General features: G+C 39.1%; 1 protein-coding gene across 1 annotated transcript in view; it reads right to left on the reverse strand.

The window, feature by feature from the left end:
• Nucleotides 1-12,078, reverse strand: part of KAT2B (lysine acetyltransferase 2B) — a 90,830-nt gene that overhangs the window by 15,136 nt on the left and 63,616 nt on the right. Inside the window, exons 8-11 of the mRNA XM_070433335.1 lie at nucleotides 9,652-9,777; nucleotides 8,059-8,195; nucleotides 7,499-7,707; nucleotides 6,107-6,233 (exon numbers count right to left, since the gene is read on the reverse strand). Of these exons, the coding sequence (XP_070289436.1) occupies nucleotides 6,107-6,233; nucleotides 7,499-7,707; nucleotides 8,059-8,195; nucleotides 9,652-9,777 (599 nt within the window). The remainder of the gene's footprint in view (nucleotides 1-6,106; nucleotides 6,234-7,498; nucleotides 7,708-8,058; nucleotides 8,196-9,651; nucleotides 9,778-12,078) is intronic.

A 12,078-nucleotide genomic window follows, 5' to 3' on the forward strand; every position in this document is an offset into this window, starting at 1 on the left:
ATTATGAATTTCTGCTTATCCTCAAAGTATTTGAGAACCTCAGATGAAAGGAGCAATGTAAACAAACAGCGCTAATCTTTACTGGAATGTTAACTAATCCGAGTGCTTCCTGTGTACTGCAAATCAGCAGTTCTTCAAGGGCATCATCTTATACACGGGATGTCAACTAGGTCTTATCCAAACCAGGTTCGAGAAGCCCAGAATCTCTGAGAGAGCCAGACGACATTAGGAAGTAACTAAAGCGAGTGAACAATGTTGAAAGAATGAATGATTGAAATATGAAAAACGAAACACAGCTACCAGGTTTCTCAGTGATGTATAAAACTTACAGGAAATCTATAAATTTAAAATGACTGTTTTAGAACCTCATAAAAAGAGATAAAATCCAAGCATCCAGACACAAATATCTTCACATGAGTATTTTAAAACTCGGTGACACGCTTTTATAAAGAACTCAAATGCGCTCACAGGTATGATCTCATGAAACTGTAGTACCTCAAGGGAGAGGGACCTCTAGAAGCCATCTGGTCTAGTTCTCTATCCCATGTGAGGCTGGAAGACTACCTCTTCTGGAAATTATTCTCCTACTGATGTTACCCAAGGACAGTTTAGCTTTTCCCAAAAAAATCACATCGCTGACACACTGTGAGTCCAAATAAAACTCAAATAAAAGGATGAATGAAATCCCTCTCTTCTTGAGGACAAGAGAGTTAAGGGAAAGATAAACATATAAACACATAATTAGAGCCCAGAGCTGCACTGTTCAATACGGCAGCTACTAACCGAGCAACTGAAATGTGACCAGTCCAAGCTGAGATGCACTGGAGTGTAAAAGACATATCAGGAAAAAAATTCTTATTAATAACAATTTACACTTATATGTTAAAATGACAATATTGTGGACATAGCCAGTTAAATGGAAAATATGAAAATTAGTTTCACCTGTTTAATTTTACTTTTTTTTAAAAGATAATTTATTGTTAAATGAAGAAGTCACAAAATGGAGGGGGACAGAGGTCAAAGATAAATTTATAATTATACTTTTTAAAAATATAGACACTAGAGCCCCAGCCGGTTTGGCTCCGTGGATAGAGTCGACCTGAGGACCGAAGGGTTCGATTCCCGTCAAAGGCACATGCTCAGGTTCCAGGCTCCTCCACGACCCAGGCCCTGATCAGGGTGTGTGCAGGAGGCAACCAATTGATGTGTTTCTCTCACATCAATATTTCTTTCTGTCTTTTCCTCTTCCTTCCACTCTCTCTAAAAATCAATGAAAAAATATCCTCAGGTGAGGATTTAATAAAAATAAACATATAGACACTAGAAATTTTAAAATTACATGAGTGGCTTGCATTTGAAGTTCACAATATATTTCTTTTGCGCAGCATTGATACAGAGTGATGTATCTGTACCTATAACAGAGAAAAAGGCTATAAGATCATTAAGGGGGAGAAGGAAGAGAGTACAGAAGGTAAGAATATGTGTGAGCTAGGCCTTAAAAGAGTTACATCATATGGAAAACAAGGTAAGGCAATAGATTGGCAATATAAATGTAAGGAAAAATAAACCTATACAAAAGATATAGAAAAGTGGGTTTACAACCTAGGGGTACAAAGAAGCTTCTTTAAAAAAACATAAAATGCAAACGCATAAAAGAAAGGACTAATTTACTAAGTAGACTACTTCAAATTTTAAAACCTTAAAGATATCCTAAACAAAAGACAAGTGACGAATTTGGAAGGGTATAATTGTAACATATATTATAAAGATTTAATATAAAAAATACATAAATATCTTCTATAGGATCAATACCAGAAAAAGAGAGACAGCCTTAAAAATATTGTCAGAGGAAAGGAATAAGCAATAAATATTACTGACAAATATAAAAATGATATATGATCTCAATAGTAATCATAGCACTCCATCAGGAGAAGCAATATTTCACTCAATAGTATGAAAATTTCTTTTTTCTTTTGAATCCTCACCTGTTTTCATTGATTTTTTAGAGAGAGAAAGAGAGATGCTTCGATCAACTGCCTCCCACATGTGCCCCAAACGGGGATCAAACCTGCAACCTTTTGGTGTGTGGGATGACACTCCATCCACCTGAGGCACCCAGCCAGGGCAGTATACTCCAATATCTTTACAGCTCATGGTACCTAGTGTCAGTAATAATAGGGAGACATGGTAGTCTCAACACCACTGGTGAAAATGTAAATTGGTAAACCCATTGAAAAGGGCAACCTGGGAACAATTTTTTTAACTTAGAGAAGCCACATTCATTCATGCAGCAATTCTACTTTTCAGTGTCCAGAAAAACATTTACAAACAGAGCATAAATGTTGTCAATAGGGAAATGATTACATAAATTACGATGCATCCACATTATGAAATATAAAATAGCTCCCTATCTGTACTGTTCAACGGAAATCTCTGCAATGATGGAATAGTTCTTTATCTATATGGTAGCCATTAGTCACACTGTGGCTATTGAGTACTTGAGTGACTAAAAAACTGAATTTTACATTTTATTTCATTTTAATTGAACTAAATATAAATTTAAATAACTATATGTATGCAATGAATTTGAAGGATCCCTAAGACATAATGGGAAGTTTTTTTTAGGGATGTACACTATGAATTCTATTTACAATGACTACAGAACATAAAGTCACCTATTCATAGAGGTTCATTTCCAAGCATGTATATCAGTAGAGAAGCAACTGGAAGGATGCACACCAAGCTGACAATAGTGGGGCGGCAGGGACTTGAAGGGGGAGTGGTATTTTTGTTTATCTGAAAATGTATTTGTGTATGAGCTGTCTAATTTTAAATTATTTCTAAAGAAAAAATTTAAAATTGGAGAAAAGAGAAGGATTGACTACTTGGAGGGAACTGCCTGTGCATATATATAGTAATGTCTAGAGATTAGTAGGAAATACGTTTCTTGATGAAATTCACTTTAACATAGATGTGTTTGATGGAAGAAAGCTAGGCTTTTGTTGTATATACCATCTATCTAGTAGGGAATTAAGAGAACTATAAATTTCCCCCTTTCACCCACAAGCCAATGATTTGCCTAAGAACAACAATAATTTTTTCTTTTGTAAACAGCTTCACAAAACCTACCTAAGATATGTTTCATCAATGGTCACCACTCCAAAGAAATTTTCCATAGTCCAAGTTGCTTGGGAGTATGGATTGTGTCTTTTAACTTGAATCCTCTCTGTGTCTAGCACTGTAACTGGCATTAGTGGTAGCTCCAAGATTTCTTTGGTTAAAGAGGCATTGCCAACATTATGCTATTAGAAGCAAATGTTTAGATTTCCACCCCAGAACTATTTCCCTTGTTTGTATGCCTTTATTTTGAATTGCCACCAAAAGGATTCTTTTCCAAATCTGCCTGGTAACTTCAGTGCTTATTTAAATATTTATTATAGTAAACAAGTGTTAGGTATGTAACTTTCCAGTTGCATTAATATCAAATCCAAATAATTCTTAGTTGAGGAGACAGTCTCAAGCCCGGTGAGGAACTTCTCAAATATTATCTCGTGTGTGCTTTGAAGCAAGGTAAATTCACATGCAAATCCCACTTCAAGCACTCGCAGGAATTTGGTGGTAAGCATAATACTCCAAAATGAGTGGACACAAATTCTAAAGTATCATTTAGCCAAGATTTTTAATGTATTAAAGAAACATTTAAAACCACTTATGAACACTCTGTTTTCACAAATGGGTGTTACCAAGCACTGGCTTCTACCAAACTCATCTATTCTATCCAGTTTTAAGAGGATAATCTTTTTTTTTTTTCCCCTAAAACTACCGTTGTAATCACAAAAAGTGATGTTTTTTTTCTAGTTCTTCCTACTGAGTTTGTGATATTTGGCCACCTGCCTTCAAGTCTTTAGAAAATTACATGGTTTGAGGGGAAAAAATAAAGTGCCCTTCTGGAAAGTAATAAGACAAAGCATCCAAGTCATATTAAAAACCTTTAGTTTCCCTCTGGTATCCCTAAAAGTGTCCAAGTCAACCTTAATCAACCTTTCCAAACAAGGTGGTTGGTGTAGCTTTCTTTGAAAACAAAAATTATGCAATCTTTTTTTCTGAAATTATAAACCAGGGACTTATTTGCCAGCTCCTCTCCCTACGAAAAGCCAAACAAAAATTTCTTTTTAAGTAAGTTCCTAAACTCTGGACATTTGGAATTGTTTCTCACTTTGGCTAGAGGAAAATTTTTAAAAAAAAGTAATCGAAACAACAACAGCACCATCTAAAGACACACAGTCAGAACCTCTTGAAAAAGAACTAGACATCAATTTCAAGCAAATTTGAGCCCTCACTTTTCCGGTCAGAATGACAAATATAAGACTAATGAATTTTGCCCTTTGATGCTTCGTACTCTGAGCCAAAAGCAAAAAGCCCCATTTGTGCTTTGTGAGTATAAATAACCTCAGTGGCTATAATTGGCACCGTGAGCAGAGTAAGGCTGTTAATGGAAGCAAAGGTACCCACAGTACCAGCTGTAGCCTTCAAGCAGAGAATGATTGCTTCTAGAGACTTATTCTTGTTTTCTACCAATGGCGTTGCTTCTTTGTAGCTGCACGAGCAGCAATGCTTAGACCTGCACTGTCCAATACGGGAACCACGGGCCACATGTGCCCCGGCAGCATCGGAAATGTGGCTATAGTTCGAGCCGAGACAATCTGTAAGTGTAAAATACACACTTGATCTCAGAGACTTAGTACAAAACAAAGCATGAAGACTGTCTCATCATTCTTCATAGCACTGAGTACCTTTGCAATGACAATACGTTGGATATACTGGGTCAGATGAAATATATTTTAAAAATTAATTCTGCTTTCTTTTTAATGTGGCTGCTAGAATACCTAAAATCGCATGTATGCCTCACATTTGCCCAGCACACTGTATTTCACTGGACAACACTGCCTCAGACGTTGGCTGATTTTTCTCAGCAGCCATCTAATCCTGAGCTGCTTATCTTTCCACCACCCGCCATACATTTGCATGATATTCTCTAGGGCTCCCCAAATACCAAATGAATAATCTTCTAAAGACACATTTCCTGCCTCCATTCCCCTAAGGGCAGCAGAACAGAACACAATCTAACCCAGATCAGAGCTCTTACTGCCCATTGAGAGTCTAGTTTATTCCAGTCAGGCTGTGATACCAACCGTGATATCAATAAAACAGCCAGAGTTCCTGGGGAGAAAGGGACCTAGGCCAAGAATAATCGGGAAAGTAAATTAGTCACACACACACACACCACCCCCTAAAAACACTACATTCCAAACCCAGCATGAATACTTCTGAAACGTAGCCATAAATTTCAAAATTTTTCACAGCTTCCCTTATGGAATTTCTTTAGTTCCTGCCACCGGTGAGGGACAAAGTCATAAGAAATCTTCCTGAAGTATAAGCCACCTAGATCATCTTCCTAATCCACATCACACCATGTCCTTGCTGATGGTTCCCTGTCTCTAGGGTGTGTGTGTGTGTGTGTGTGTGTGTGTGTGTGTGTGTGTTTGTGTGTGTGTGAATCCATGAGTAAATTAACAATGAACACTGTGATTTATTTTCAATCATCCTTCACTTGCCACAGACTATACCTGAGTTTGGGGCTGTGCAGTGTCCCTGTACTTTGTTCCAAGGTCCAACAGAGCCTTGGTAGAAGCACACCTGTTGGTATGTGGAACATTTATTCTCCTCAGGCACATACACATTTAAGAGGATGCTTCTCAGAGAGTCCTGAACTCCACTTTGAACCTTCTCTGGACATGGCCCAGAGCCTTTCCCAATCTCTGCAGCTTTAGTTAAGAAATATCACATTCTGCCCTAACCAGTTTGACTCAGTGGATAAAGCGTTAGCCTGCAGACTGAAGGGGCCCGGGTTTGATTCCAGTCAAGGGCATATGCCCGGGTTGCAGGCTCAATCCCCCCCAGTAGGGGGCCACAAGAGGCAGCCAATCAATGATTCTCTCTCTTCATTGATGTTTCTATCTCTCCCTTCCTCTCTAAAATCAATAAAAATATATTTTAAAAAAATATCACATTCTGCTTTTCTTCTAAGACCTTGGGTTACCCTTACCTTGACTTGCTCATTTGACGTTACAGCACAGAAAACAATCTCCGTGAATCCTTGGGATGGAAACATACGGAAACAGATACCACCAATAACACGGCCATCTTTAATTAAAGCAAGGGTTTTGTGTTTCCTGGAAAAATAAGATTATATCAAAGTTTTACCTATCTTGGTTATATAAATATACTTTTGAGGGGGTGTTCCTTATTTACCAACCAGGAAGGAGTGGGCAGTGTTTTTCTTGCATTTCTACAGAAGCCTCCTTTATCTAGTCACTATCTCACCAGACCATTCTTTAATGTGGACTTATAGAGCAAGCTTGCCTGTACACGTCTTCATCGGAGATTCCACCAGAACAAAATGCCAGCCACTTAAGAATGCTCTGAGGTTTACAAATAAAAAACAGAGTACATGTTCCAGTACAGGAACAGGGGTACCCCCAATGCCAAGGGGTCCAGGGTTGGGGGCTAGGGAGAGAGTACAAAGTCATGGAAAAGTGGCATATGTTTCTGAAGATTAGTCTTACTCAGAAATATTATGGAAACATTATGGAAAAGAACACAAAAGCCACATGTACAACTTGCCAAACCTTGCATCATAGAACCCTGTCTGACCTCTTTTCTGTCTAAAATGTCACTCTAATTGTCATATGCATAAATCATAGTCCCCATAGGCTATTGGGCTATATATATTAAAATACATTCAATTAGGGAAGTTTAGGTGTTGGGGGTTTTTTGAAGTTTTTTTTAAAGAAATGAATTTTCAAAGTAAACTTGTCTGATAACCCAATAATTTTCCCAGACCCAGGCAACCATGGTACCTAGTTAAAGCACCAAAATCAAGAATGTTTTGACTATTAAAAAAGTGGGGCCCTAACTGGTTTGGCTCAGTGGATAGAGGGTCGGCCTGTGGACTGACGGATCCCAGGTTCGATTCCGGTCAAGGGCATGTACCTTGGTTGCAGGCACATCCCCAGTTGAGGGTGTGCAGGAGGCAGCTGATTGGTGTTTCTCTCTCATCGATGTTTCTAACTCTCTATCCCAGTCCCTTCCTCTCTGTGAATAATCAATAAAATACATATTTTAAAAAATTAAAATTAAAAAAAGTGGGGCATCTTCTTAGTGTTTATATTCTTTCATTGCTACAATGAATGAAGCATAGGATAGTCAGCAGCCACTTAGAACACAAAACTTCATTATTATTAATAAAAAGTTTTTGAATTGTTGAAAAATTAATTTTAATACCTTAGACAAGGCAATTAATTTAAGGGATCCCTATATCCACTGTGTGACAAGAGGCAGCAGGATTCAGTGGTTGCCTATGGCTGACTTTCACTTTCTGAGTAGTTCCTCTTTCATTTAAAAAGGTAATAAGAAGGAAGAGCAAAGCACCACTTACGGGTCAAAGACAAGCCGTGTGATGTACTCTTTGGGCATTCGGGGCAGCTGATGGGAGAACACGTTCTGTAGACCCACCAACCACATCAGGATCTTCTTGTTGGGTTTCTGGTTCAGGGAATTGCCGACCACGTGAAACTCAATCACACCCCTGCGCTCTTCCATCCTGGCTGCCTCATCCCTGGCCGAATGTGCTGACAGAAGATTGTTCTGGGGTGCAGGAGACAGGAAAAAAATTACACAGAGCTCTTCTCTGAAGAGAGTGGAGACAGGACAACATTTATGCTTTAAATTTTTCAAGGTAGAAAGTCGAGGGAGGAGAAGTGACTTGAACTGTGTGAGATTATTAGTAAGTTTCCCTGTGATGTGATATTCATCAAGGGGAAATCACCTCTCCAACCTGCCTTTCCTGCCCTTCCCGACCCTGACCACCAAGTTAAAAGCAAACCAGGGTAGCACAGCACGCTAATTCTCAGTGATTCCATCCCCATTTTGGACAGCTAGAGTGGCGAGGAGAGCAGAAGAGGTCTACCAGCTGGCTGCCAGATTTACCCCACTGACCTCTGGTCCAACCATCACTGCAGGGTCCGTGATGGTAGACATGACCTCGTGGATTAATTCCATTGGAATATCCCCCATAACTCGGGGTTTCTTGGCTTCCTCCAAAACATGAGAGTCATTCATTTTCCTCTTTTCTCCTGTGATGACCAAAATAAAAGGGGAAACAATGGGTTATTTTAAACACAAAGCAGATAACATATGTTGACTAATCCAACCAATTTTCTAATAACACTAATAGGTATGAAAGTCAAATCTCCATTTACGCAGAGAAGAGGTGGCAGTGGAAGGTGGAAAAAGCAGGGAGAAGGTCACAATAACTGCCAACGATTGATCCATTCTGAACACTTTCTATTTCCTATGATAATTTTTAACTTGATATAGGAGTTATTAAAGCATTCATTTCTTCATTTGTAAATGCAAGGAGTTACTCCAGTTATCATTCATTATTAGTCTCTAATTTAGTCCCTTTGTGGTCAGAGAACATACACAATCCATGTAATAACAAAATGGCAACAATTTTTGAAACTTGCTTTATGGCCTAAAACATGACCCATTATTTATAAATGCATAGTCTCTTCTTGGAATAAATGTGTATTTTCCAATTTTTAGAGCAATGATCTCTATATGTCCATTAGATTAAGTTTGCTGATCATGTTTTCAGGACTCCTATATTGTTCCTGATAGTTTTGTCTGCTTGATCTATGAATTATTCAGACATGTCTGTTTTCAACTATTAGTTGATTTATTTCTCCTTGTAATTCTGTTAATTCTCTCATATATGTATACATATATATATTTGTATATATATAAGTATATATATTTGTATATATGTGTGTATGTATATTATGTCTGTATATATTTGAATTATATGCTAGTGAAATGGTGTGTTGTTTTTTGGGTTTTTTTGGCTAGTGAATTTAATTTTTCATTCTTTATCTCTCACGATGCTTTTTTGCCTTAAAATGATGGCTGGCAAAGTGAGCAGGGCCATTTTCAATGTGTCACATGCTGGGAAAGGCCAGGCAAAGATAAAAAAAACTTTCTCCCATTTTCTTTACTAGAGTGTATGGTGTCTTTTTGTCTTTTTCTACTATCACATGTGGGGTTTTTTTCCTTATTTTTTTTTCTGTCATAGCATGTACTTATTTTTACATACAAATTAAAATTTTCCTGTGATGTAATATTCATCAGTATTAGCATGTTTTTGAAATGTATATGGTCTAATCTAACTGATTCTTCAGGAGTGAATCCCACTAAGACGTCTCCATATAGTAAGCCCCCTATCTTTAGTTAAAAAGGAAAAGAGCAACGTCGAGCATCTTGTCCAAAGGAGCTCAGCCACCAACCAGGCAACACACAGAATAAGTGACCTATTATAATAAATGATTATAGTTTTGTTTTAAGGCTCTGCATTTTGGGTTGATTTGTTACACAGCAATAACTACCCAATACAGCTCAAAGTCATTTCCAGCCATCAAAATCCTGGCCATGAACAATCTGTGGTTGGTCTAAGTCTACCTCTGGAACTTCTCATATTACAAAAGAACTTCTAGGGCAAATCACAGCCCTCTACTGTGCCCCCTATGTGCCTACCTGGGTTTGCCTCAAGCCCAGACGAGCCTTTGCCAGAAGGACTGCTGCTCCCACCATTCAGCTGCTCAAGGGAAGATGAGTTTGAAGAGTATGAAATCGTCCCAGCCACAGGAGGTGGGTTGATGACTGCCAAGAAAAGAAAAAGAAGGTATTAGATGACTTTTTTTTTTCTTTTTAAATATATTTTATTGATTTTTTACAGAGAGGAATGGAGAGGGACAGAGAGTCAGAAACATCAATGAGAGAGAAACATCGATCAGCTGCCCCCTGCACACTCCCCACTGGGTGTGTGCCTGCAACCAAGGTACATGCCCTTGACCGGAACCGAACCTGGGACCCTTGAGTCCGCAGGCCGAAGCTCTATCCACTGAGCCAAATTGGTCAGGGCGGATGACTCTTTTCTTTGGCAATGAGGAACCAAGTGCACGTGAGACCACCCCATTCCTGCCCAATACCACAAAGAAGTCATCTTTAAAATAAAAGAAATAGGGTCAATGTGAGCATGATAATGAAGACAGTAATGGATTATAACCCACTGAATAGAGGAGAAATATCTGAGTCTATATTGATAAAATCCTAAATGAACAGACAAATAAATAAATGGGGAAAAGGTAAAGCTCTTCCTTACAGAAGAATGCCAACAAATAAATAAGGAAGGAATGATGGCAGCCAGCATATAATAATTGATTCACGGACAATCATCTGTGCAGGCTAAACCTTATGAGTACAATTCTGATATGACGGGACAGTTTTTAAGTATCTCCCCACAAAAGTACTTTTTTTATTACAAAAGAAAAATGGTAGCATTGCAGTGGAGAAACCTTGTAAATACCACCTACAAACTTTAATGCCAACAATAATGGGAGAGGCCAACATTATGCACCTCCTGATATGATGCAAAATTGCCATAAACCACATCATTGAGATAAGAGGCAAAAATGGAAAATAGCCTATAGATTAAATAATAAGGTGTAACCTTGCATCAAGGTTAAAGTTCCTTACTTTGATAACTATACTCGTTAAGTAAGAGAATGGCCTTGCTCTTGGAAGATACCCACTGAAGTCAGTAAGAAGGCATGATGTTTGCAAGAAAATCATAGATAGGTAGATAGGTAGGTAGATAGATAGACAGACAGACATATAGATAGATACAGGGATATTTACAGAAACAAGGAGAGAGAGAGAGAGAGAGAGAGAGAGAGAGACGAGATGATAAAGCAAATGTGGTAAAATTTTAACCATCAATGAATCTAGGTAAAGTATACCCAATATACAAAATTTTTATTCTATTCTTTTAACTTTTCTGTACTTTTGAGACTATTTCTAAACAAAACCTTATTTTTAAAGCCTTTGTAAGGAATAGGATGTTGCTCTGCTGACTGGCTGCTGATGAGGGATACAGACATTTTCAGTGGCTCTGATCACATACAGGACCGAGCAGGGCAGTGCAGACAGATGTCCAGAGAGAATGTTCATCTAAGTTTCAAGGCAGCCACAGTTCGGTGTGCAGAGTACATCCCCAGCAGCCAAGACAGTGATGGAATAAGTAACCCAAGCAACAGAGAGACACCGGTCCACAGCACTCTCAACTGAACAGCAGTCCGCATGCGAAGACTCAGAATATACTGAAGTGCCAGGCTACACGGTGTTCCTTCCCGCCTACAGGCCCCCTGACTTGCAAAGTACACTGGAGTGGTGCTACACAAAGAGGGAGCTCTGATGATTCTGCAGACATCTGAGTACCTTGCAAACCTTCAGAGCCATCATTATGAATGGCATTTATCACACGTGCATAGATGTGCAGACGTGCCAATTAAGTCGATGACTGCACTCTTCTTTCCCCAAAGAGAACACACGGCAATTAAAGCAGAACAGGAGAAGACAGCCTGTCTCTGACGGCTCCGGGTAATGCTGAAGAGTAGAATCCAGCTGTACTCTTAACTGGGTTACAACCTTAGCCACAGAAATAGACACGTAATTCCCAGAGAAACAGAGACAACCTCTGCCTTTTCCATCCTGTGCTATGACAGATAATTCGCTGGAAATGGAACAGACCAGGTAGTGTTTTGAGTAGGCAAGGGTCAGGGAGGGTCTCTCCGGAAGACCCTCCACAAAAGAGCCAAGTTGACCCTGCTGAATAGCTTTGGTGTCCCCCTGCCTGAAGGCAGAAACTGTTCTTCACTCATTCCTTCCACAAGCATTGGCCTGCACATTCGCAACGCACAGCCAAGTAGCGGGATGTAGTGGTCAGAGCCCTGGCTCGTAATGCAGTCTGGTGTTGAGGAATTTGCCAGACCCCGGGGGCAAAACCCAGTTCTATCACTTAACGAGATCTGACCTTGGGTAACTGCTCATCTATATAAAGGGGACAATAATAGCAACTTCCCAGGCTTTGTGCTAAGGCTTACAGCAAACTTCACAGGCAAG

Source organism: Myotis yumanensis, unplaced genomic scaffold (genome assembly GCF_028538775.1).
Source record: "Myotis yumanensis isolate MYYU_CA2020_CCGP unplaced genomic scaffold, mMyoYum1.0.hap1 SCAF_14, whole genome shotgun sequence".
In the NCBI taxonomy this organism is placed as follows: domain Eukaryota; kingdom Metazoa; phylum Chordata; class Mammalia; order Chiroptera; family Vespertilionidae; genus Myotis; species Myotis yumanensis.